This window comes from Gadus morhua, chromosome 17, assembly GCF_902167405.1.
Source record: "Gadus morhua chromosome 17, gadMor3.0, whole genome shotgun sequence".
In the NCBI taxonomy this organism is placed as follows: Eukaryota; Metazoa; Chordata; class Actinopteri; order Gadiformes; family Gadidae; genus Gadus; species Gadus morhua.
Genome location: NC_044064.1, coordinates 5,013,635 through 5,041,424, shown reverse-complemented (window position 1 = coordinate 5,041,424; position 27,790 = coordinate 5,013,635). Strand labels below are relative to the sequence as shown.

Here is a 27,790-nt window from a genome sequence, read left to right as displayed (position 1 = left end):
TTTCTTCTTGATTTCTGCAAACTCTGGCCCACTGTATTGTTCTACTATGGCCGATGTAGCGTCCTTTACATGATCGTGCTCTCTGATTCTTTCAGCGAGGGCTTCTCAGTATTGTAGTGGTCCTGGAAACGCCGAGAACAACAGGTTACAGTTTGTATTTTATAGCAGAAAAAAATAAATAAATAAATAAAGTTGTTACTTTATTGTGCTGCGTGTTGCCATGTCATTTTTTATTTACATTTGGATGTGTAAATAAAACACCACCAGGATGGATAAGACAGTGCGGGTCATCCTAAAGAGACCAGGAGAACAAGAAGTTCTTGCTGGCACGGACAGGAATACCATTGTACTATTTCCCTGTCTGAAGGGTGTTAAAATATAAAAAATTATATAAATAAAAATGACAATGATGAAAAATATTTAATATTAATAACGAAGATAAGAAAAATATTAAAGAGACCCAAAGACCCTAACCCTAACCCCAAAAAAGAAATTGTATTGAGCCTTTCTGTGATACTTAAGTTTAAAGGATAAGAGAAAATAAAGTCTTGATGGCCAGAAGGTTGTCAGTGTGGGTTAGGGTTAGAGGAGTAGCTGTTGTTTAGCCCAGCCCTCTGTTCACACCGAGGGCACATCACCATCTCTTTCATTCTGTGTAGTCCACTGACGGACTGGGGTGCTTCCCAGCGCTCCCTGGTGCAGGTGGAGCCGGTGGAGCGGTTAACCAAAGCTGTTGTTGAGTAACATGTCACCTTTATATTTAATAATATACTATAGTCTCTTCCTGAACCTGGGAACATCTCAAATTGAATGCCAAACATGGTAAAAATGTGGAAACATTGAAAACATATATAATACTACGCATTCAGCAACACACACACGCATACACACACACGCTAACACACACACAAAGACAAACTACTTCATATGATTTGACCTTCACGACTCAAAGTGCTGGACAGGGAAATCTGCACGGGCATGAATTGAGCCTAATGCTATGAAATGTGTTATTTGTGTTAGTCTGTGTGTGAGTTTGCGTCTGTGTGTGTCTGTATTTGGGTTTATGTTTCAATGTTAAGTATAGATAATAGATAATATATGGATAGAGAGATGGATCGATGGATCAACACTACACTGCAAACTCTTCGCAGCAACTGAATCCAATCGTCTACAATAACGTTGCATACTTTAGTAGTCTAAACACCTCTTTCTGGGACACATGGAGACCATGGCGTTGGGAAATGAGATGTGTGCCTGTGTGTGTCCCGTGCAGGCCACCGTCGTTTTTTGGAAAGAGAGGGGGGTTCAGCTGGTGGCATTCTGCAACCGGTTCGCTATTTAGTGCAAAATTCTGAACATCAGTCCTTCAGCACAAATTATTTCCATATCGAGACCATATACAGACCAGTTTTTTATTATTGAGAGCGTTTGTTTGATTTGGTTTTGCAAAGCATTGAGCATCCACATCTAAACCTTCAAGGACGTTAATTTGTCTACATTTGTCCAAATTGGGACATCGAATGCGCTCCACCAAAATACGAGGCGCTTACAGTATATGCTTATATAATGGCAAATAGCATAATATAGTAACAATAATCATAGCACTGAACGTTCAACTAGATTTCCACTTTTGTTTCCATGTTCTTTGCTTTAAGGGTTTGTTGTGTTTGTACAGGAATCTGCAGACCAGGAAGTGTTCACAGAGACCTGGGCCCTGTACCACGAAGCTCGCTTAGAGGGTTAGCGAGGTATGTTGAGCTCCAAGCCTGGGTTAGTTGTACCACGAAAGTCGATCTCTTTTAGCGTCGCTATATCACCATGGTGACTTATGCTCGCAACCAAACCTGGTCGGGAGCAGTTTTTCGGCTTAGTCTAGCCGGAGATCGGCTACTTAAATCGGCGTGCGCAGCTTCCTAGCCCCTCCTCTGACAATGGCGTCACCATTTGTGGGTGTTCCCGTGGACCCCGGCGCACTTCTCGCACAGGCGTCTCTCCGGAGACAGAGGGTTTTACGGGACAGAACCGATCCCTTGGCATTGTCTGACGATATTCAGATTTCAGACTTTATTGTCATTGTGCAAACAACGAAATTGGGGTTCTTCATGAGAGATACAGATTCTCATCAGAGGGTGTTCGTTATTTGCTCGTCCTTTTGGACCTTATGTAGACATTGATTACTGTTGCGCATTGTGTCTCCGTGACAGAGTGCTAGAGTGGAGGTAGCGCGTCAGTCTTGAATTTCTGCGCGGGGGGTTAGACTCCCAAGTGATGCAAATTTATGTGAATCTTAAAAAGTCCTATTTCTCATGCATATGGAATACTTATTCACTAAAGCTTATGGAATTATATTTTTGTGCTTATTTTGAACTTGAACCCATATTTTCAAGGCCCTGCTGGCACCACATCTATGGGGGTAAAATGCATGATGATAGACCGGCGAAATTGAACCCCGGTCGCTGGCGTTCGGGTCTTATACCAATCCATTACGCTAGAGCCGCTACCTCTCAGCGGTCGAAAACATGCCATACATTTCTTAAATAGGGTGTATTTAAAGTGAATTCCCTAAATGATAGAATAAGGCAGGATGGACGTTGCTTATGCATTTTTAAATCATCATCATTCTATTTGGATTAATGGCGAACAATTCTGCATTTGGCATAGTTATTTTACAGACAATATGCAGAATATTTTCACTTTTACGCATATAGACTGCTTGATCTATCGTAAAGGTGAGAAAAATGACGCAAAAAACGCCCCTTTCACGTGAACGCGCACTGAACCTAAAGCGGAAAACCTGGTTCAACTAATTGAATCTAAAGTGAGCTTCGTGGTACCATTTAACTCTGATTGCGAGTTGCGGCTCTGTCGAGCCAGGTTTTCCCAAGAAAGCCTGGGTATGTTCAGCGAGCTTCGTGGTATAGGGCACTGCATTTGGTTATTCAAAGTCTGTTGCCAAATAAATAACAGCTTCTCTTCTATACTTTTTCACAAGGCAAGAAAAATCAACAACACAGAAAGATAGATGAGTTTAGAGGGAAATAGTCCAATCAAATATGAATACCAAGATGTAACAAAAACATTTATTTTTACTAATGTTTGAACTAACCTTTTAAATGCAACCTGTAATTAAGGAGAGTTTACAATATCTTGTACAAAGGCAGACAGTACAGATATTGTGAAAAGAAAGACCCAAAACCTAAAACATCATGGCATTTGTACAGATGTTCACTCAGTTAAACCTTGATACAACCACAAAAACAACAAATAAAGCAGCCAGGAACCTAAACTATCTAACCCTGACTGACACTTTCTGACACGGGCCAACAGGTTCCAGCCTCCATCATCCTGTGTGTGACGCAGTGACGATGATGAACCAACTCACTCTAACCCCTATGCTAATGCTATATAATAATGCTCAGTACTGCATTAACTAATGCTAAGGTTAAGAAGGTGTGATTATAATTCATCTTTGATCACCATGATTTCATGCAAGACTTTGATTCCGTCGATTGCCTTCTGGATGTACTCCCAAAAAAGCTTATAGTCTTCAGGGGACTTGAGCCATTTAGCTTTTAGTTCAGGGATAATCTCCTTCAATGCCTCAAATATCTTATTGGCTACCGCAAACTCAGGCCCAATGAATTGTAGGTTGTTGAATACATTGTCCGTTATACGCATATACTGGTCTATGAAGCTGTTAGCAACCATCTCAAAATCTTCTTCCTGGAAGTGCAGAGAACAACAGGTGGAACAGGTTGAGATAATATTTGGCGAGCCGGAAATTAATGTGAGATAAACTGATGTAAAAGGGTAAATTGTTTTATGTGACCTTAATAAATTAAATCATAATAATCATAATTTTAGCTTCTTCATTTTAAAGGTTGGGTATGGAATTCTCTTTTTTGGCCAATTTTGCAAAATTACTTGAAATCCTTATCATAACCCACTTACAGCCACTGAGTTAGAAGTACTGACAAGAAAAATAAACAAGTCAATCATCTGTGGAACGGGCAGGGCTCGAAAAACTCCAACCAATGATTTCCAGACCCGCCGAGTGGCACTGGACAGTAAGTACGTCAATCAAAAGGTCGTACTGCACTCCCCGCGCGACCCCTTCGTGCACGTACTCAAAGCTCGTGACCCAGAGCAAGCTTCTGTTTGTTGTTATCCTGCGGTAGCTACTGGAGTTAGCTAACTAGCTAATGGCTCGCTCTCTTGTTCGCTCGTGCATGATTGCGCGTCCATGTACTTGGAATGGGTGGAGTCAGAGTTAGCGTTGAAGGAGAGGGGGTAGGACCATTTGAGTTGTGTGTTTTCAAAATCTCCTGGCGTTTCGCAAATCCCATGCCCAACCTTTAAAGGGACACTGTGTAAAAATCACTCCCATCTAGTGGTACAATTGTATATTGCATTCAAACTAATAGTGCTCGTTTGTTCAAAAACTACGGTGGGCAGTATGTGCCAAGAAGCTGTTTCATGACATCCAATACTACCTCATCGAGTCAATCGAGTGATGATGAGGTTTGTTATTTTAAACAAATTTCAAACTGCATTGAATCATTAGTGTAAGCTAATGATGTATTTCCTGTACCACATAGTGCTTTTTGTCCCTCTCGGCAGTTCATAGACCGGAAGAACATGGAAGCCTCCATGAAGCTTACCCGTCTTATGTAACTACAGATTAATTATCCTTCGCTCAGGAGGATAAGTGAGATTTTTGGCAGAGATAATTTTACACCAATGAGGACTTATTTATGAATGAATACGTTGATTTGAGGTAATAAATTACTTAAAATATTACACAGTGTCCCTTTAAGTGAACTGAGTCTGACCGTGACCAATTTGTGCCGTAGTTCTGACAGCACTGTGCGAGACGTGACTCACCTTCAAGGAATTGATGTACAATTCGACATCTTCAATCACCATCTTGAAGTCATCCTAAGAGTTGAGAAGTCATAAGTTAGTCTATTTGCAGTTTTAAAGACATTTGTTCCCTTGACCAGTCGTCCAACTGGTATAAGTCGGCTATGACCCCTTAAAATTATTGTCATGCGCATTGCCAACATTTGTTAAACGACCCCCACATCTTAGTCAGAATTTTTTGGCAAATCCTTTGTGTTTTCGAGTCCGATTTTTTTTTTTAATGATGTATTTCTGCGAGGAATAGGGAGCAAGATTAACATTGGAATAAAGAAATTGTGATTTTTTTATTCTTCATACATTGGAAGCTGAAAAGAAAAAGATTAAAAGTAAAAATAAAATGATGGGTCTGATTGCTCTTCAGCTAGGCGGGGCTGCAAACCTCTTCACCAAGTCATTTTAAAATCAAATTAAAATCATTGTATTGGTTTTACTTTTGTATTGAACACGAGTCATTGAAATTGGTTTAGAAATGTAAACGTTACTGTGTAGTGCTTTGTATCCTCTTTATCCAGAAGAACTGCAGCTCGCAGTGTAGAAAAAGATCATATATATTTACCAGTGTCTCCCGCGTATGTGCAAGACACACAAACATCACCAGGATGGATAAGACAGCGCGGGTCATTCTAAAGATCACAGAACAACAAGAAGTTATTTGTGGCTCAGACAGGAATGTCATAGTAGTACTATTTCACTGTCTGATGGGTGTTAAAATATATAAATGTATGCAAATAATCAACCCAGTCTCACGGAAATACGTGACACTGTCACGTCATCTATCTAAACATTCGTGATCTGGGATACGTAATTTCATTTTTTTTGTGCCAAAAAGCACACATTTCTTACAATATGACAGCTTTTGGCCACCTGTTTCTACTTTCACCTTTGATTCTTGAGAAATTGTGACATTTCAAGGATACATCTTATGCAGGTGCGCTGCTCTGTACGCAAACCGCGGCGGAAAAAGGTAGCTGCTTCATCTTTTCTTTTTCGAATGAGTTTGAAATTTGTGCTTTTGGCACGAAAAAATTGAAATTACGTGTCCCAGATCACGAATGAATAGATTAAATGATGTGACGTGACAGTGCCACGTATTTCCGTGAGACTAGGTTGAAATAATAATAACAATAATAACAAATACTTAATGTTAATAACGAAGATAAGACCCTAACTCTGACCCCCAAAAAAAATACTTCAGTTTAAAGGAATGTCCGGTACCCGTGGTAACCATCACTAGAGACACAGGGTCAGATTCCGTCCTCACCTGTTGGCTGGAGATGCTTGGATGTCCGTGAGAGAGAATTCACAATCGACCTGCTTGAAACGGCAGTAAAGTCTTGATGGCCAGAAGGTTGTCAGTGTGGGTTAGGGTTAGAGGAGTAGCTCTTGTTTAGCCCAGCCCTCTGTTCACACAGAGGGCACATCACCATCTCATTCATTCTTTGTAGTCCACTGACGGACTGGGGTGCTTCCCAGCACTCCCTGGTGCAGGTGGAGCCGGTGGAGCGGTTAACCAAAGCTGTTGTTAAAAGTAACATGTCATCTTTATATTTATTAATATACTATAGTCCCTTTCTGAACATGGGAATATCTAAAATTGAATGCCAAACATGGTAAAAATATGGAAACATTGAAAACATTCATAAAAATACGCTTTGAGCAACACACACACACACACACACACACACACACACACACACTATCTGCATGGGCATGAATTGGGCCTAATGCTATGAAATGTGTTATTTGTGTGAGTCTGTGTGTGTCTGTACTTTTACGGGTTTACGTTTCTATGTTAAGTATAGATAATATATGGATGGAAATATGGATCGATGGATCAACACTACACTGCAAATTCTTCACAGCAGCTGAATCCAATTGTCTACAACAACGTTGCATACTTTAGTCATCTACAAACACCTCTTTCTGAGACACATGGAGACCATGGCGTTGGGAGATGGGAGATGGGTGTGTCTCACCCAACCAGTCTCTGTCGGGTACAATACATTACCACTGGGCACGCAGGGTGTGTGAGACGTACAGACACAATACGTCTCAGTACGGACTGAGTGGGTCATCCAAAACACGCTAAACTGAAATACCTACTGGTACCTTACACAATACAGTCCAATGAAGGTCACCGTAGTTGTTGGAAAGGGAGGGGAGTTCAGTTGGTGGCATTCTCCAACCTTACCGCTAGCTGTTACTTAATTCTGCACACCAGACCTTCAGCACATAGTAATGCCATATCCAGACCATACAGACCAGCTTTTAATGATTGAGAGCTTTTGTTTGTTTTGCTTTTGAGCATTGAGCGTCCACACCTAAACCTAAGAAGACATTCTTGTGTTTACATTTGTCCAAATTGGGACATGGAATGCGATCCACCAAAATGCGGGAGCTTAATATATATATATACTTGCTATTTGCTATAAAATTTTAAATAGAATAATATACTAACAATAATCACATCAATGAACGTTCAACTAGATTTCCACTTGTTGTTTTGTTCCCATGCTTCTGTTTCTTGTGTTTGTAAAGGAATCTGCAGTTCTTTTAAGGCTAGGGCGTGTTCATAGAGACCTGCATTCGGTTATTCAAAGCCTGTTGCCAAATAAATATCAGCTTCTCTTCTATACTTTTTCACAAGGCAATAAAATAATAAATAGTCCAAACAATTTAACAATACCAAGATAAGACAAAAACATTTATTTATAAGTATATTAACCAGTAATTAAGGAGAGTTTACAAGATCTGTATACAAACACAGACGGAACAGGTATTGTGAAAAGGAAGACCCAAACCAAAAACATCATGTCACTTGTACAAATGTGCACTCAGTTAAACTTAATACAACCACAAAAACAACAAATAAAGCAGTCAGAAACCTAAACTATCTGACCCTGACTGACACTTTCTGACACGGGCCAACAGGTTCCAGCCTCCATCATCCTGTGTGTGACGCAGTAACGCATCAGCGAATAAGAACACACTCACACTAACCCCAATGCTAATGCCGTATAATAATGTTTACCAACGCATCAACTAATGCTAATGTTAATAAGGTGTGATTATAATTCATCTTTGTTCACCTTGGTTTCATCGGGGCCTTTGAATAGCTCCCGGATGGACTCCAAAAGGCGCTCAATGTTTTCATTGTTCAGGGGCAATTGAGCTTGTACTTTAGCCAGAATCTTCTTCGATGTCTCAAATTGCTTCTTGGCTGCCGAATACTCAGGCCCAGTATTTTGTAGGACGTCCAACATACCGTCCACTATACGAATATGCTCTGTTAATTGGTCAGCTTCGGCGTCCATCTTAAATTTGAATTGTTCCTGGAAGTGCAGAGAACAGGTTACAGTTTGTATTTTATAAAAGCGTAAGGTATGTTGTTACTTTATTGTGCTGCATATTGCCATGTCATATTTTGTATTTATTGTTTAGATATTTTTTTACTTCAAGTTTTACAGTTTATGTTGTTTTCTGTTATGTTATTTCTGCACCATGTTAGAGATAATGTTAAGCGATCCGGACGTTAAGGTGAGATAAACTGACGGGAAGTAGAGTACAAGGGTAAATTGTTTTATGTGACCTTAATAAATTAAATCATAATAATCATAATTTTAGCTTCTTCATTTGAAGTGAACTGAGTCTGACCGTGACCAATTTGTGCCGTAGTTCTGACAGCAGCGTGCGAGATGTGACCCACCTTCAAGGAATTGATGGACAATTCGACAGCTTCAATCGCCTTCTTGTAGTCATCCTGAGAGTTGAGAAGTCATAAGTTAGTCTATTTGCAGTTTTAAAGACATTTATTCACTTGACGAGTGTCCAACTGGTATGAGTCGGCTGTGACCCCTAAAGAAGCATAACAGCGGCCCAAAGAAGTCGAATTGATGCATGGGAAATAATTAAATTAAATCTAATTAAATTAAAGGTACATAAAAAGATCCCTCAATGCGCATTGCATGCATTTGTTAAACGACCCCTTGCTACATGTCTTGCAGTGTCGTTATGCTTTCTTCATCTACGTCAGAATATGTTTTGGCATATTTTTTGATTTTAATGTTGAGAATTATTTTGCAGACATATCGGGCTGATTGCTCTGGGACTGGGCAGGGATGATTACCCTTTTCACAGAGTTGCTTTAAAATCAAATAAAATCGTATTATTGTATATACTTCTGCATTTAACAACACGTAAATCAGTATAACATGAATAAAATGAATGACTCATTATTATCGGTTGAGATATGTTAACGTTATAGTGCTTTATATCCAGAAAAACTGCAGCTCTTTGTTGAGTAGAAAAAGACCAGACACATTTACCTGTGTGCTGTTGACCTCCAGCATCGGTGCAAGACACACAAACATCACCAGGATGGACAAGACAGCGCGGGTCATCCTAAAGAGACCAGAAGAAAGATAAGTTCTTCCTGACATGGAATGGAAGGCCAATGTAGTTGACCCTGTCAAGTGGGTGTTCAATTCTAAAGATGAATATAAATAAACACAACGATAAGAATAATATAAAAAATATGGTACGAGTGGTAACCAACAGACACAGGGTCAGCCCGTCCTCACCTGTTAGCTGGAGATGCTCGGATGTCCGGGAGAGAGAATTCACAATCAACCTGCTCGAACTGCAATAAAGTCTCGATGGCCAGAAGGTTGGCAGGTGTGTAGAGGAGTAGGTGTCATCTAAGCCCAGCCCTTTGTTTTGGGCACATCCCCATTCTCACTGGTGAACGCACACCGTTCAATTCCTTCTGTTTGATATCTGACGTTATTTGTGTGTGAGTCTGCGTCTGTGTGTGTCTGTACTTGGGTTTATGTTTCTATCTTAAGCATAGATAATAGATAATATATGGATAGTAAGATGGATCCACACTACACTGCAAACTCTTTGCAGCAACTGAATCCAATTGTCTTCAATAACGTTGCATACTTGCATCCTAGTCGTCTAAAAACACCTCTTTCTGGGAAACATGGAGACCATTGCGTTGGGAGATGTGTGCCTCACCCAAGCAGTCTCTGTCCGGTACAATACATTACCACTGTGCACACAGGACGTGTGTGTGTGTGTGTGTGTGTGTGTGTGTGTGTGTGTGTGTGTGTGTGTGTGTGTGTGTGTGTGTGTGTGTGTGTGTGTGTGTGTGTGTGTGTGTGTGTGTGTGTGTGTGTGTGTGAATCCACCTCTCTTTCCCTCTTACTTTGATATCTTATATTCTATGAAAGCTTTGGCTGTGACTCAGGAGGTAGGTTTCATTGTCTGATTTGATTGTCCACATAAGAAAGTACTGAAGACTTGTGGCAAACTAGAACACAGGCCGGTTGGTTCTGCTGGTCCTGCAGACAATCAAACATATGATTCCACATTTCTACACAATTTCTGACCCTTTCTGCTTTGCTTGTACAGGGAAAGGAATCACATCAGATATCTCAAGACAGATTACAGATCTCTACAAAATATTCAAATGGCTGTGAAATTGTCAGGGCATCTGATGCAAAACATGCCATGTCAGAGCAGGTCAAGAAGCAACGTCCTGCATTGATTCCGTCGGCAATCTCGTGCCAGCTGGCAGCATTTTTGCATTCGTCTTGGAACGCTGACGATATAATTTGAATCTGGCGCTTTGCTTTTTCTATCAACGCATGCTGGGTGATGACATTCAAGCAAGTTTGCATGGATTGCTTGTTTGCGTCTGTGTGTGAGTCTGTGTCTGTTTGTGTTTGTATATAGGTTTATGTTTCTATGTATAGATAATGCATGGATAGATGGATCGATGGATCAACACTACACAGCAAACTCTTCCCTGCAACTGAATCCAATTGTCTTCAACGACATTGCATACTTTAGCCGTCCAAAAACCCCTCTTTCTGGGACACATGGAGACCATGGCGTTGGGAGATGTGTGCCTCACCCAACCAGTCCGTCAGTACATTACATTACCACTGTGCACACAGGACGTGTGTGTGTGTGTGTGTGTGACTGTGTGTGTGTGCACATCCTTCTTTTGTTCCCTCTAACTTTGATATCTTCATTTTGCCACCTATCCCTTATGCTGTTCTTCCGAGGTAGTTCTCCTATTTTCTATTTTTAGCACATGTGAGGATGGATCTTGGATCTTTCCCGATTATATTCTATGAAATTCTACTAAACGGGACCTACTAGACTACCTAAGTGTCTGTGTGTTCCTCAGATTTACTCTGAGGGTGTTATTAAATGGGAGTCGGGAGATCCAAAATAAAAGCCTGACAGAATGCAGCTGAACAAGCTCTGAATGCTGTAGAGACGTACAGACACAATACGTCTCAGTATGGACTGAGTGGGTCATCCAAAACACGCTAAACTGAAATACCTACTGGCACCTTACACAATAAAGTCCAATGAAGGTCACCGTAGTTGTTGGAAAGGGAGGGGAATTCAGTTGGTGGCATTCTGCAACCTTACCGCTAGTTGTTCATTAATTCTGCACAACAGACCTTCAGCACATAGTAATTCAATATCGTGACAATACAGAACAGCTTTTAATGATTGAGAGCTTTTGTTTGTTTTGCTTTTGAGCATTGAGCGTCCACACCTAAACCTAAGAAGACATTCTTGTGTTTACATTTGTCCAAATTGGGAAATCGAATGCGCTCAACCAAAATGCGAGAGCTTAATATATATACATACTTGCTATTTGCTATAAAATGTTATATAGCATAATATACTAATAATCACATCAATGAACGTTCAACTAGATTTTATCTTGTTGTTTTGTTCCCATGCTTTTGTTTCTTGTGTTTATAAAGGAATCTGTAGTTCTTTTAAGGCTAGGGCGTGTTCACAGAGACCTGCATTCGGTTATTCAAAGCCTGTTGCCAAATAAATATCAGCTTCTCTTCTATACTTTTTCACAAGCAAGAAAATAATAAATAGTCCAAACAAATAACAATACCAAGATAAGACAAAAACATTTTTTTATAAGCACATTAACCAGTAATTAAGGAGAGTTTACAAGATCTGTATACAAACACAGACGGAACAGGTATTGTGAAAAGGAAGACCCAAACCAAAAACATCATGTCATTTGTACAAGTGTGCACTCACTTTAAACTTAATACAACCACAAAAACAACAAATAAAGCAGTCAGAAACCTAAACTATCTGACCCTGACTGACACTTTCTGACACGGGCCAACAGGTTCCAGCCTCCATCATCCTGTGTGACGCATCAGTGAATAAGAACACACTCGCACTAAGCCCTATGCTAATGATACAACCACAAAAACAAAAAATAAAGCAGCGAGAAACCTCGCTGCTTTATTCATCAACTAATGCTAAGGTTAAGAAGGTGTGATTATAATTCATCTTTGATCACCATGGTTTCATGGAAGACTTTGAGTCCCTTGATTGCCTTGTGGATGTACTCCCTAAAAAGCTTATAGTCTTCAGGGGACTTGAGCCATTTAGCTTCTAGTTCAGGGATAATCTCCATCATTGCTTCAAGTAGCTTCTTGACTTCCGCAAGCTCAGGCCCAATGTCTTGTATGTGGTTCAATATATTGTCCGTTATACGAATTTGCTTGTCTATGAGGATGTTGGCAATCATCTCCAAATCTTCTTCCTGGAAGTGCAGAGAACAACAGGTGGAAGTTTGTATTTTATAGCGGCATAAGCTATGTTGTTACCTTATTGTGCTCCATATTGCAGTGTCATATTTTTTGTGCATTGTTTAGATATTTCTTTACTTCAAGTTTTACAGTTTGTGTTGTTTTTTGTTATCAGCTATTTCTGCACCATGTAAGAGATAATGTTTTCATGTGACCTTAATAAATTAAATCATATGATCATAATTTTAGCTTCTTCATTTTAAGTGAACTGAGTCTGACCGTGACCAATTTGTGCCGTAGTTTTGACAGCACCATGCGAGATGTGACCCACCTTCAAGGAATTGATGTACAATTCGACATCTTCAATAAACATCTTGAAGTCATCCTGAGAGTTGAGAAGTCATAAGTTAGTCTATTAGCAGTTTTAAAGACATTTGTTCCCTTGACCAGTCGTCCAACTGGTCTGACCCCTTAAGAAGCATAACAGCAGCTCTAAGAGGTGGAAATGATGCATGGGAAATAATTAAATTAAATCTAATTAAATTATTAAATTAAAGGTGCATAAAAAGATCCCTTTCATGAGCATTGCATGCATTTGTTAAGGGACACCTTGCTACATGTCTTGCAGTGTCGTTATGCTTTCTTCTACGTCTACGTCAGAATATATTTTGGCATACTTTTTGTTTTTCTGGCTGCAATGCTTTATTTCAATGTTGAGAATTATTTTGCAGACTTATCGGGCTGATTGCTCTGGAACTGGGCAGGGATGATAACCTTTTCAGAGTTATTTTAAAATCAAATTAAATCTTATTATTGTATGTACTTCTGCATTTAACCACACGTAAATCATAATAACATGAATAAAATTACTCATTATTATCGGATGAGAAATGTAAACGTTAAAGTGCAGAAAAACTGCAGCTCTTTGTAGAGTAGAAAAAGACCAGACACATTTACCTGTGTGCTGTTGACCTCCAGCATCGGTGCAAGACACACAAAGATCACCAGGATGGACAAGACAGCGCGGGTCATCCTAAAGAGACCAGAAGAAAGATAAGTTCTTCCTGACATGGAAAGGAATGCCAATGAAGTTGACCCTGTCAAGTGGGTGTTCCATTCTAAAGATGAATATAAATAATAATAACGATACAAATAATATTAAAAATATGGTAAGGGATAACCATCAGAAACAGGGTCAGTATCCGTCCTCACCTGTTGGCTGGAGATGCTCGGATGTTCGTGAGAGAGAATTCACAATCAACCTGCTTGAACTGCAATAAAGTCTCGATGGCCAGAAGGTTGGCAGGTGTGTAGAGGAGTATGTGTTGTCGTAGCCCAGCCCTTTGTTTTGGGCACATCCCCATTCTCACTGGTGAACGCACACCATTCAATTCCTTTTGTTTAATTTCCGACGTTATTTGTGTGCGTCTCTGTGTCAGTCTGCGTCTGTGTGTGTCTGTACTTGGGTTTATGTTTCTATGTTAAGTATGGATAATAGTTAATATATGGATAGTAAGATGGCTCAATGGATCAACAGTCTCTGTCCGGTACAATACATTACCACTGTGCACACAGGACGTGTGTGTGTGTGTGTGTGTGTGTGTGTGTGTGTGTGTGTGTGTGTGTGTGTGTGTGTGTGTGTGTGTGTGTGTGTGTGTGTGTGTGTGTGTGTGTGTGTGTGTGTGTGTGTGTGTGTGAGAATCCACCTATCTTTCCCCCTAACTTTGTTATCTTATGTTCTATGAAATCTTCGGCTTTGACTCAGGAGGTAGGTTTCATTGTCTGATTTGATTGTCGACTTAAGAAAGTACAGAAGATTGGTGGCAAACTAGAACAAAGGCCGGTAGGTTCTGCTGGTCCTGCAGACAATGAAATATAAGATCCCAATTTCTATAAATGTCTGACACCTTTCACAGCAGAGTTCATAGGATCCTTAGGATGAATTGATGTAATGATTGGTATTGAACCAAGGGCGTAGGTTTGGTCTGAGCTTTGGTGGGGACACTATCCAGACCCCCCACTAAATTAAATAACGTATGATGCACGCCTGACTTTAACTTGGTTTGATGCATTATCTGGTGATGCATATGCAGTAAAAGATTGAGTGTAGCACCATTGTACACATCTGCTTTATAAGCAAAGACAAAGATTCCGTCCACCGATTAAATTATAAAACAGATCTGCCTCAAAAGATGTTTTTACACTGGCAAATATGCCCGTCTTATGCGCGGCTTTTTCCGCATAGTCTGCTCGTTTACACTGCCCGAGGTAAAATATCCGGCTTGAGCTAGCACCCCAATTTACCCTCTCGGACCCTACACCCATTGGCGGTTTCATTTGAATGAAAGTGCGAGTAGAAGCTCCGTGGTGGGGGGTAGGGGGGGGGGCGTTGTCTCTCTAGACAGAGACAACGCAGCGATATCAACATGAGTAGTTCTAGCTGGAGAAGGGCATGGGTTCATTCTATTGAAGTCTACGCAATACTTTAGTGAGAAAATTGTTCATGGCACACCACACTGTAAAGTCCCTCATAAAGTGCTGGACAGGGAAATCTGTATGGGCATGAATTGAGCCTAATGCTACAAAATGAGAGCTATGCTTTTGTTTGTTTTTATGTGCATCCATATCAAAATTCATGTTTCATGGATATACAAAATACCTTCAACTGTGATGATGGGCCACAGAAAACCTTCCTCAAAGCGGATTAAGTATGGGAAAATAAAGAGTCAAATACTTAAAGGCGACATAGTATGGTGTTTTCCCAACAAGTAAACATAATATTTGAGTTCCAGAAAACATGTTTGCTGGAAATAGCTTTTAGGGAAAAAAAATCGCCTGCCGCTATTCCCCTCTGTTTCAGTCCCTTCAGAATGCGCTGTTTATGGTGTCTGTTGCTTTAATGCAAATGAGCTGCTGTCCATTGACCAATGAGCTGTCAGAATGAACCATAGCATGGAGGAGAAGGGATTGTTGCCGTTTGCGGACTCCTGGAGCTCTTTATCTATATAATATAATAATAATAATATTATATACGGGTATTTATATAGTATTATATCTCATATCACGGCCAAAAGCTATGTGCGCCTCGGATGACATTATGAATCATAAAAACTGCGTCTGATGTCTCTGGTACTTCCACAACAAGTATGGTGTGTGTGTGTGTGTGTGTGTGTGTGTGTGTGTGTGTGTGTGTGTGTGTGTGTGTGTGTGTGTGTGTGTGTGTGTGTGTGTGTGTGTGTGTGTGTGTGTGTGTGTGTGTGTCCATCTCTCTTTCCCGCTAACTTTGATATCTTATATTCTATGAAATCTTTGGCTGTGACTCAGGAGGTAGGTTTCACTGTTTGATTTGATTGTTCATATAAGAAAGTGCAGAAGACTGGTGGCAAACTAGAACACAGGCCGGTTGGTTCTGCTGGTCCTGCAGACATTCAAACATATGATTCCACATTACTATACAATTTCTGACCCTTTCTGCTTTGCTTATACAGGGAAAGGAATAACATAACCTAAGGGAGGAAAACGTTCATCTGACTGGACCATAGATGGCATTAACAGAACTAGACATCAGATATCAAGACAGATTACAGATCTCTACAAAATATTCAAATGGCAGTGAAATTGTCAGGGCATCTGATGCAAAACATGCCATGTCAGAGCAGGTCAAGAAGCAACGTCCTGCATTGGTTCCGTCGGCAATCTCGTGCCAGCTGGCAGCATTTTTGCATTCGTCTTGGAACGCTGACGATATAATTTGAATCTGGCGCTTTGCTTTTTCTATCAACGCATGCTGGGTGATGACATTCAAGCAAGTTTGCATGGATTGCTTGTTTGCGTCTGTGTGTGAGTCTGTGTCTGTTTGTGTTTGTATATAGGTTTATGTTTCTATGTATAGATAATGCATGGATAGATGGATCGATGGATCAACACTACACAGCAAACTCTTCCCTGCAACTGAATCCAATTGTCTACAACAACATTGCATACTTTAGTCGTCCAAAAACCCCTCTTTCTGGGACACATGGAGACCATGGCGTTGGGAGATGTGTGCCTCACCCAACCAGTCCGTCAGTACATTACATTACCACTGTGCACACAGGACGTGTGTGTGTGTGTGTGTGTGACTGTGTGTGTGTGCACATCCTTCTTTTGTTCCCTCTAACTTTGATATCTTCATTTTGCCACCTATCCCTTATGCTGTTCTTCCGAGGTAGTTCTCCTATTTTCTATTTTTAGCACATGTGAGGATGGATCTTGGATCTTTCCCGATTATATTCTATGAAATTCTACTAAACGGGACCTACTAGACTACCTAAGTGTCTGTGTGTTCCTCAGATTTACTCTGAGGGTGTTATTAAATGGGAGTCGGGAGATCCAAAATAAAAGGCAGACAGAATGCAGCTGAACAAGCTCTGAATGCTGGAGAGACGTACAGACACAATACGTCTCAGTATGGACTGAGTGGGTCATCCAAAACACGCTAAACTGAAATACCTACTGGCACCTTACACAATAAAGTCCAATGAAGGTCACCGTAGTTGTTGGAAAGGGAGGGGAATTCAGTTGGTGGCATTCTGCAACCTTGTGTGTGTGTGCATCTCTCTTTCCCTCTAACTTTGATATCTTCATTTTGCCACTGCTACTGAATCCCTTATGCTGTTACTCCCAGGTAGTTTTCCTTTCTATTTTTTAGCAAAGGTTAGGATGGATCCAGGATCATTCCTGAATATATTCTATGAAATCTTCGGCTGTGGCTCAAGAGGTAGGCCTCATTCAGTACGTTTACACGCAGAGCTTAATCAGATTAAGGCCACAGTTCGATTATGTTCCTCAATCGGACATCTGCAATTGTTCGAGTATACATGGCGATGAGAAAAACGATTCATTGACCGAAGCATTTCTTTCCACGGTACGATAGGTGGCGCTGTGTCCATTTCAACTAGTGGTAATAGAGCCACCGGTTGACCTCTTTACGTCACTAGCAACAACAAACTCAGGCGGCCGCAGCATTCGAGAAAGATGTTTTCAGTAGACAGCTGTCGGTTCACTTCGGGTCCATGTCATTTCTCCGACGCTACATTGTTCCGACCTTACGGTCGTGTGCAGACTCCTCCGGCGGCGGAGCAGCAGGAGGAGTCCAGCCGGAGGAGTCCAGTGGGAGGAGTCCATCCGGAGGAGTCCGCATACGACCGAGGGGACGGAACAATGGAGCGTCAGAGAAATGGTCCCAAAGTGAACTGACAGCTCTCCCGCATACGGCAACAATCCCTTTCTCCTCTATGTCGCGTTTCAATATGGACTTCAGAGAGTCAAAGCCAAAGTTTCTTTAGCCCTATTCCTTCTCTACCATGGCCGAGATAACCCTCACTATGAGTATTTACTTGTTGCTGAAGTACCAGAGGGTCGGAGAACCTGACGTAGTCTTTACGATTCATAATATCAGAGAATATCCCCGTCAGTTCGGCCGCGGCGCAATGATTGAATAAAGATCGTAAAAAAACATTTATTTTGACAGATGTGCCCGAAGTTACTACTTTACAACCTCGTTGATGACCAACATTTAGAAGCGCATGTACTTTTAATTCAGCATTGGGTGAAATTGAAGTGTTACACCTTTCCTGCTGTCGGCTCCCAGACCGTAGTCGAGGAGCACAGGAGAGACGTTCCCTCCAGGGCCGATGTTCTCTCGGGGGTAACACCCTTCACTTTGACCGGCAGTGGGTCTGCTTATAGGTCGGAATGAAGCGGCCACCGATTATTGACAGGCTGGGTACTTTATTCGTAGTTCCACTAACTTAACAGTACACGTCGTTTGCACAGACACAACCGGACTCGTTCATTCACTAAAGTGACACACGCAACCGCTCGCTCTCCTCGCTCGTCCACTCACTCGCTGAAGTAACTCACACACACACACACACACTGCCATTCTCGCGCACACACATACGCTACTCTCATAACAGAAGCATAGCTTGTACTGAATGCATGTTGATGATGATACACTTCTTATAGGGGGTAACTACATTTGCACGACACCAGCTTCCTCCATCGTCTTCGCCACCTTTTTAAATAAATTGCCGTCTCTCGTTTTCCGACGCCGACAACAACATGACTATCGTCTCCTTATACTTGCGGATCATGGCCCCCGGGAAAAGTCTCGAGCATGCGCAGAACGCAAAATCCGAATCCATGTGATCCGACCCGATACATGCACACTTAATTCGACTAACAATCGAATAATGTAGGTGTCTTAATTCGACTATGAGCAACTCGATTCGATTATAGTGTGACTGAGGTGTATACATGCATCTTAATAATCCACTCATAGTTGGACTAAACCAATAATTCAATTTTCTTGAGGGTCATGTAAACGCACTGTCTGATTTGATTGTCCACATAAGAAAGTACAGAAGATTGGTGGCAAACTAGAACACAGGCCGGTTGGTTCTGCTGGTCCTGCAGAAATACAAATATAAGATCCCACATTTCTATACGTGTCTGACCCTTTCACATCAGAGTTCATAGGATCCTTAGGATTTTTTGTAATGAATTGATGTTATTATTGGTATTGAACATTGGAACATATGTTGTGACGATTGTGAGAAAATTGTGCGAGGCAGACCACACTGTAGAGACTAACTAAGTGTCTGTGTGTTCCTCAGATTTACTCTGAGGGTGAATTTAAATGGGGGGAAAGCCTGACGGAATGTAGAACAAGCTCTGAATGTTGTAGAGATGTCCAGACACAAAATGTCGCAGCAAGGACTAAGTGTATCATCCAAAACACAAAACGGAGATACCTACTGGCACCTTACAGAATAAAGTCCAGTGCAGCCCACCGTAGTCGTTTGAAAGGGAGGGGAATTGAGTTGGTGGCATTCTGCAACCTTAATGCTATTTGTTACTCAATTCTGAACATCGGATCTAGTAATTCCAGAGGTAGACCAGTTTTTAGCTGTTTTATTGAGAGAGTTTGTTTGTTTTGGTTTTGCATTGAGCGTTCACACCTAAACCTATAGGGGCAATTGCTCTGTCGCTAGCTTAGCCACTTTTTAGAGTTTAACACGGTTTTATACTCAAGAAGTCACGTGACGTCTTAAGCTCCATTGCTGTGTCATATGTATTTGTGGTTTAACCTGCAGCTGCGTTTTACCTTGATCTCAATTGCTGTGCCTTAAGAGAAATTCACATCAGACACTAGAGGGCGTATTTCGGGCGTGTTAGTCTAATCTCAAAACTGACGTGGTTTTAGAGGAGACTAAACCAGTTTGCAGGATGAAACAAGGCTCCATCATAACCAACACACACACACACACACATAATTAGTTGTATGAATTATTATTAATACACATTACACCAGATTTGCTTAAAGTGCCCAAATAGGATTTATTTTTTTGGGGGATTTTCCACCGTGTCCCCAACACCTCGAATGCAGTGCAGCAAATATCATTTTTGCTCCTCGTTGTAGTTCTCTATCCGCGACATGTTCAACGACATGATTCTAACTCTCCTTCTCCGAGAATTTATAGGCGTGACATTACCCTAATTACGCGCATAGGCCTATTAGTTCGTCTTCAATTAATTAAGTAATCACGTTTGCATACATACACCAAGAGAAAACAATGACAAGTAATTGATTGACGTAGGTGAGGGCAGATTCCAGACTCAGATTTCCACAAAAAGTATTCTAGACTATTTCATAATATATGTCAACATTATTAGCGTTTTTATTTATTATAGTTTTATTATATTAAAGTTCACTTTACATTCCCATTACGTTTTTGTTTGTAATTATAGCACAAAATGCATCCACCTGCATCTGCATAAGACTGCATCTGCTGGGGTATACTAAACATCAGAGTACTTCCATTTTCCAAGAAGTTTAAACTGAGTCAGCTAGGAATCAGCTGATCCTGTATGAGTCGTTACACAGCAATCACGTTCAACCTCGTGCGCAGCTGCGTGTTAAACTCCAAAACCTCAGTTTTAAGGAGTACGGTTTTAAAGCGCAGCAATGCTAACTAACAGAGCAATTGGCCCATAAAGACGTTCCTGTGTTTACATTTGTCCAAATTTGGACATCGAATGCGTTCCACCAAAATGTGAGAGCTTAATATATATATATATGAATATATATATATATATACTTGGTATTTGCTATAAAAGGGTAAATAGCATAATATAGTAACAATAATCACATCAATGAACGTTCAACTAGATTTCCACTTGTTGTTTGTTCCCATGTTTTTGTTTGTAGAATCTGCAGTTCTTTTAAGGCTAGGGCGTGTTCAGAGACCTGCATTTGGTTATTCAAAGGCTGTTGCCAAATAAATAAAAGCTTCTCTTCTTTACTTTTTCACAAGGCAAGAAAAAAAGTACACAGAAAGGTGGATCCGTATAGAGGGAATAGTCCATCAAATAAGATAATACCTAGACATGACCAAAACTTTTGTGCGTCACACACTTTGACGCAGTGATGCATCAACAATGATGAACCCACTCACTCTGACCCCTATGCTAATGCTGAATAATAATGCAAAATTACTCCATTAACTAATGCTAATTTTAGATGTGTTATAATTCATCTTTGATAACGTTGGTTTCATGGACTAAGTCTTTGATTCCCTTGATTTTCTTCTCAATGAGCTCCCATCTGAGCTCGATGTCTCTAGATAACAGGCCCAATTCCTTTTTTAGTCCAAAGTTAGAATCAGGTAAAAGATGCTGTCCGTCTCGTAAGCAGCCCAAACAATCAGCCGCTGGTCCATTAAGAGTGTTCCTGTAACGTTCCTGTAAGTGCAGAGAACAACAGGTTAGATTTAGATTTACAGTTTGTATTCTATAGCAGCATGAGCTATGATGTTACTTTATTGTGCTGCGTATTGCCATGTCATATTTTAGATTTAATGTTTAGACATTTTTTGATTTCCAAAGTTTTACAGTTTTTGTTGTTTTTTGGTATCAGTTATTTCTGCACAATGTAAGGGACATTAATGTGAGTTAAATGTACGGGAAGTAGAGTAAAAGGGTAAATTGTTTTATGTGACCTGAATAAATTAAATCATAATAATAATGATCATTTTCAGTCGGACCAGTCACAGTTTATTATTCAACTGAGTCTGACCCTAACTAATTTGTGCCATAGGTCTTAGAGCACCGCGCAAGGAGTGACAAACCTTCCAGGGATGCACGGCGTTCAATTGCAAATCTTGAATCTCCTTCTTGAGGCCAACCTGAGAGGTGGAGGAGAAGTCATATGTTAGACAACTGCTTTTTTAAATTAGTTAGACAAGATGCTTGGATGTCCATGAGAGAGAATTCCAATCAACCTGCTTGAAACTGCAATAGAGTTTTGATTGCCAGATGTTTGGCAGGTGTATAGGGGAGCAGGTGTCGTTTTAGCCTAGCTCTTCGTTTTGGGCACATCCCTATTCTCACTGGCAAACATCATTAAATTCAATCTGTGTAATTCCCGACACAGACTTTGACGTAGATCGTACAGCCCTATGCGAGTCGGGACCCACCTTCAGGGAATTTACATCCAATTCCAAAGCTTCGAATCCCTTCATGAGGTTAGCCTGAGAGGTGGAGGAGAAGTCAGAAGTTAGACAACTGCTTTGTCTATTTACAGTTTTAAAAGAATTTGTTTCCTTTTGAAATGAATGAACCAGTGGTCCAACTGGTATGAGTCGGCTATGACCCCTTAAGAAGCATAACAGCGGTACAGAGAGGTGGTATTTAGGCATAGAAAATAATTTTGGGGAAACATAATTAAATTAAAGAGCCACAACAAGATCCCTTTCATGTGCATTGCACACATATGTAAATGACCCCTTGCTACACGTCTTGCAATGTCGTTATGCTTTCTTCATCTACGTCAGAATATGTTTTGATATATTTTTTGTGTTTTTCGCTGGAATGCTTTATTTCAATGTTGCAGAATTCTTTTGTGGACACATAGGGCTGATTGCTCTGGAACTGGGAAGGGCTGCTAACCTTTTCACAGAGGTGTTTTGAATTCACATTATGCATACCCTTTGGCATTTATCTACACATAGATAATAATTACATGAATAAAATGACTCATTAATATTATCGGTTAAGAAATGTAGACGTTATAGTGCTTTTCATCCAGAAGATCTGCAGCTCTTTGTAGAGTAGAAAAAGACCTGACATATTTACCTGTGGGCTGTCCTCCATCGTATGTGCAAGACACACAAACATCACCAGGATGGACAAGACAGAGCGGGTCATCCTAAACAGACCAGGATAAAGATAAGTTCTTCCTAGCACAGAGAGGAATAACATTGTAGTTTTCCCTGTCCGGTTGGGGTTCAAATATAAAGATCAATATAAATAATAATAACAACGATACGAATAATATAAAAAATATGGTACGAGTGGTAACCATGAGATACAGGGTCAGTCCGTCCTCACCTGTTGGCTGGAGATGCTCGGATGTCCGTGAGAGAGAATACACAATCAACCTGCTCGAACTGCAATAAAGTCTCGATTGCCAGAAGGTTGGCAGCTGTATAGGGGAGTAGGTGTCGTCGTAGTAGAGCCCTTTTTTCTGGGCCCATTCTCATTGGTGAACACTTCATCACAAAAACATAACATTAAATTCCTTCTGTGTACTTCCTGACGGACCGGATCGACAAACCCCAAGGAACCCTAACGCCCAGCCGGAGGCGCAGAGAGCGTTCAACCAAAGCTGTTGAGCATGCTTGAGCCATGACGTAGAGAGAGGTCGAGAGAGGCAATGTTTGTAAAAAGCATCAAACACAGATGGGAGAGAACAGCAGGACCTACCAGGGCCTCTGATGGGCCTTTCACACCGCCGCAAAATCGGAGCCCGTTCCGGGCTAGTTCGGAGCTAGGGCCAGTGTTTTGGTTTCACACCGCCAGAGAACCGGCTCCGGCCTCTAAAAAAACGGTTCAACTCCAGCCCCAGCATTGAGCTGGGCTAGAACTAGAACTGCTTTTACGCCGGGGGCAGGGGGCGGGGGTTATAAACGGCATTTTATTTGCGTTTGTGAGTTTTGTGTGTTGGTTTTTAAACCCGAAACAGAAAAACAAAAAACAACTCTGTTAATTGTTTTTTCTGACTTTGTTTTAAATCTGAATATTCAAACAACCATACACGGATTGACGTGAAGACGAAATTGTTGTTGTTTTTGAAATTGGCGCGAGGGTTTTTCGTCTTATTGTACAGTTCCGGCAAGGCGCAAGGGTTGCTGGGAAAGTGGAGACATTTGCAGTGACGTCATGACGTTGCTCTCGCCGGCTCCATGTCTGGCTCGGGCCGGTGTGAAACCAACTGGTTCATAACTGGAACAAGGCTGGAACCTGTTTGGAACTGGCCCTAGCACTAGCCCGGAACTGGCTCTTGGTTTCTTTGGTGTGAAAGCCCCATGTGTGGCCCTTTAATCGTCCACCTTTATCCTTTACCCTCTCTCCCCCCCCATCTCCCCTCCTCTCATTTCTCCCCTCCCCTCCCCTCTCCTCTCCTCTCCTCTCCTCTCCCCTCACCAAATAATGTTGGACTTTGTTCCGCTACCGTGGCGCTGATTGAATACATTGTCATATTTTTTTTTTATAAAATTGTAAAATATTCTTTGATTTCCAAAGTGTTACAGTTTGTGTTGTTTTTTGGTATCAGTTATTTTTGCACCATGCAAGGGATAATGTTCCGCGAGCCAGACATTAATGTGAGATAAACTGATGTGAAGTAGAGTAAAAGGGTCAATTGTTTTATGTGACCTGAATAAATGAAATTATAATAATCATAATTTTAGCTTCTTCATTTTAAGTCTGACTAATGTCACTGTTTATTGTTCAACTGAGTCTGACCGTGCCCGAGTTGTGTCGTAGGTCTTACAGCACCGTGTGAGACTTGACCCACCTTCAGAGGATTGGCCTCCCATACCAAAGGTTTGATCTCCTTCATGAGGCTAGCCTGAGAGGTGGAGGAGAAGTCATATGTTATACAACTGCTTTGTCAAGTTAGTTGGACAAGATGCTTGGATGTCCGTGAGGGAGAATTCCAATCAACCTGCTTGAAACTGCAAAAGAGTTTTGATTGACACAAGGTTGGCAGGTGTGTAGAAGAGCAGGTGTTGTCCTAGCCCAGCCCTTTGTTCTGGGCACATACCCATTCTCACTGGTGAACACTTCATCTCAAAAACGAAACATTAAATTCCTTCTTTGTACCTCCTGACGGACCGGATCGACAAACCCCAAGGAACCCTAACGCCCAGCCGGAGGCGCAGAGAGCGTTCAACCAAAGCTGTTGATCATGCTTGAGCCATGACGTAGACAGAGGTCGAGAGAGGCAATGTAAAAAAACATCAAACACAGATGGGAGTGAACAGCAGGACCTACCAGGTCCTCTGAGTGGCCCTTTAATCGTCTACCTTTTATCTCCTTTACCCTCTCTCTCCCCCCCCCCACATCTACCCTCCTCTCATTTCTCTCCTCCCCTCCTCTCCTCTCCTCTCCTCTCTTCTCTTCTCTTCTCTTCTCTTCTCTTTTCCTCTCCTCTCCTCTCTCCTCCCAACTCCTCTCCTCTCTCTTCCCCCCTCCTCTCCTCTCCCCTCACCAAATAATGTTGGACTTTGTTCCGTTACCGTGGCGCTGAGTGAATACATTACCGGGTCTTCCGGTTCATAAGTCATTCCCTCTCTCTCTCTCCACGCTGAGAGTAACGGGAAGGCCGGAAACAGAATGGAGTAGAGGGAAGGGGACGGACAGAAGGTAAATACAGAGAGAGAGAAGGACGTTAGTTAAAGTCAAAAAACAAACAAAGAACCTGGAGTAGCATCATCAATGAGAGGAGGGGACCGAACTGAGACGTTGGACCCGGCTGTTTCTGGGGGGGGGGGGGGGGGGGTCAGTCGAAGCCGACGGCAGCAGCTCCATGAAGGAGGGGACTATCGGAGCAGTGAACTGGGACGACGAGACCATCGCAGTGGGACCAGAGAACCAGTGAAAGGGGGGGGGACTAGTACCGGACTCAATGAAGGGGGACCACGGGGCCGGAGAAGGGGGCACCCAGTGCACCGTGCTGTGGACTGAGGGCCAGGGGGAGAAGGGCCAGGCCGGGGGCCCGCGGGCCGGTCTGCGGCCCCACGCGCTGTGGCGTCTGCTGGACTGCAGCGGGGACATGGTGGGCCTGGACACGTACGTACGAGGTGTGGACCCCCCAGCTGTAGCGTAGCGTTGACCCTCCCTGAGGTGTTCTCTCTCTCTTGAACAGTCTAACGATATTGTTTGTGTTTCTTTGGTGTTTGGCGGGTTGTGTGTTGACCTTGTCATTGAAAGCTCTGTAGGAGTCGCAGTGTGTTGTCAGTCCAAAATAAAAGTATGATAAGAAAAAGGGACTTGGTTACCGACAGTTTTCCTGCATATCTTGTGTTACTTTTGAGTGAACCACGTAGATCTGTGGTTCTCAGTTTGTGTATTTTTTGGTCAGAGTGGCCGTTTGCCCTGCAGCTGGTGGTGTGGTTCCTGCGGGGGGTGTCCAGGGTCATCCTGGCCAACAACCCGCTGAGCGGAGCTCTCATCCTGGCCGCGCTCCTCTGGGCTTCCCCCTGGCAGGGCCTCCTGGGAGCTGTGGGTGTGCTGGCCTCCATGCTCACAGCTGTCCTCATAGGACAAGACGGGTGAGCACGCCGAACACACACACACAGATGACATTTCTTTCATAAAAAGCTTAAAATAAGGCATTGAATCTCTGAATCACATGCGACAAATTATGAGGAATCAAGCAACCCTAGGAAATCGTTTTTGTTCATTTTCATGCCGAAAGTTGAAATGGGTCGGCCATGCATTGGACCAGCAGTTTAGGAACCAATTCATAGGAAACCACATGGCCTGCCATGTGTCCTTGCAACCCCCCCCCCTCCACACCGCCAATAGGTCAAGAGGACAGAGTGACAAAGTCTGGCGTTTGAGCAGAAGATAGACCAGTTTGTTGGTCTTGGCTTAGACTGTTTAACTTCACGTAAAAGCGTAACTACCAATTCTCCTCCGAGGTCAAAGAAGGAATGATTGTGCATACGGACGATCATTAACGCTCCCAGAGAGGTTGAACCTACGCTAGCCTCCACGCTACAAAGTTCAGTTGCGTCGTAAACATATATTGGAATGGTTGAAAGCGGTTGATTTGAGTTCGGGGTGACAGATATACGTGTTGTTTTCTTATGCCTATATGTGTCTGTGATCTAAGTGTGTCTGTTTCTGTCATGGTAGCCCTCTCTCAGTAGTTCTGTTACAATGAACGTGTAAGAAACCGACCCCAATACCCAGGCTGGTCCTTCGGCTCGCAAGAGACCCACAGTATGAAACTACCTTTACACTTTGTATTTTTGAAACCAGTTTTTGTAAGACATTCACAGTGTGAAGTGAACAACAAAAATATCCTGGTGGCATTTGGCCTGATATTTGAGAGTCTGATATATTTTAGGCAGCCAAACCTTTTCCTGCCCCAGAAAAATGACACAGAGACAGATCTTTCAGCAGTGTCCCTGCTACACACCACCTAGGTGGCTCTGGTCTCCTCAAACACCCAGGACTCTGGGTGAGTGGGGTTTAAACCGTTGGTTTTGCGGAGTTTGGAGAACTATGCCACACAGAGCAGTGGATCCATGCTGCCATATAACCTGTGTGCATTGCAAAACAGGCGTACTGCCTCACCATCAGTCTGACTCGTGCCAGGTGATGCTGCTTAAACCAGCCATCAACCACACCCACAGGTCTCCAGATCGATAGTTGCTCTCTTTGCTTTCTTTCACGGTTCCTACAAACTGTCCCAGTGGACGGCGCCTCACACACCAGCTCACGATGTACATGATTCACTCTCGGCAGAGGCTCATCATTCGATCAGACTTGTATCTAAAATCTCGAAATGACCATTTACGATATGCAGATGTGATTCCATAGACAAAGTGATGGGTCACCGAACGCTCTAATGTTTGTTTAACTTGTCAGCCATGCATGGCTGGACTAGTGTGCGTGCTTGTGTTAAAAAACGCTTGCGTGCAGCCAACCCAGTCTCACGGAAATACGTGACACTGTCACGTCATTTAATCTATTCATTCGTGATCTGGGACACGTAATTTCAATTTTTTCGTGCCGAAAGCACAAATTTCTAACAATATGACAGCTTTTGGCCACCCGTTTCTACTTTCACATTTGATTCTGGGAAATTGTGACAATTCACAGATATATTTTATGCAGGTGCGCTGCTCTGTAGGCGGTACCGTAACGGAAAA

General features: G+C 42.1%; 2 protein-coding genes across 4 annotated transcripts in view; one reads left to right on the top strand and one right to left on the bottom strand.

Annotated features, from left to right (window-relative positions):
• Positions 1-3,133: 3,133 nt before the first annotated feature.
• Positions 3,134-23,280, bottom strand: LOC115529478 (uncharacterized). 3 transcript variants are annotated; one of them, XM_030338242.1, is made up of 4 exons: positions 22,953-23,113; positions 5,480-5,546; positions 4,885-4,938; positions 3,134-3,723 (listed from the first exon to the last, which is right to left on the bottom strand). In XM_030338242.1, the coding sequence occupies exons 1-4, from the start codon at positions 23,102-23,104 to the stop codon at positions 3,457-3,459; spliced, it is 540 nt and encodes a 179-aa protein (XP_030194102.1). In that variant the 5' UTR covers positions 23,105-23,113; the 3' UTR covers positions 3,134-3,456. The 3 variants fall into 3 exon arrangements, with proteins under 3 accessions (XP_030194102.1, XP_030194101.1, XP_030194103.1); XM_030338241.1 differs by lacking the exons at positions 3,134-3,723; positions 4,885-4,938; positions 5,480-5,546 and adding exons at positions 11,869-12,532; positions 12,850-12,903; positions 13,476-13,551 and having other exon boundaries at positions 22,953-23,280; XM_030338243.1 differs by lacking the exons at positions 3,134-3,723; positions 4,885-4,938; positions 5,480-5,546; positions 22,953-23,113 and adding exons at positions 11,869-12,532; positions 12,850-12,903; positions 13,476-13,551; positions 13,731-13,913.
• Positions 23,281-25,083: 1,803 nt separating this feature from the next.
• The window catches only part of si:dkey-183c6.7 (urea transporter 1), a 13,917-nt gene continuing 11,210 nt past the window's right edge, over positions 25,084-27,790 (top strand). Inside the window, exons 1-2 of the mRNA XM_030338177.1 lie at positions 25,084-25,708; positions 25,990-26,179. Of these exons, the coding sequence (XP_030194037.1) occupies positions 25,534-25,708; positions 25,990-26,179 (365 nt within the window). The 5' untranslated portion in view covers positions 25,084-25,533. The remainder of the gene's footprint in view (positions 25,709-25,989; positions 26,180-27,790) is intronic.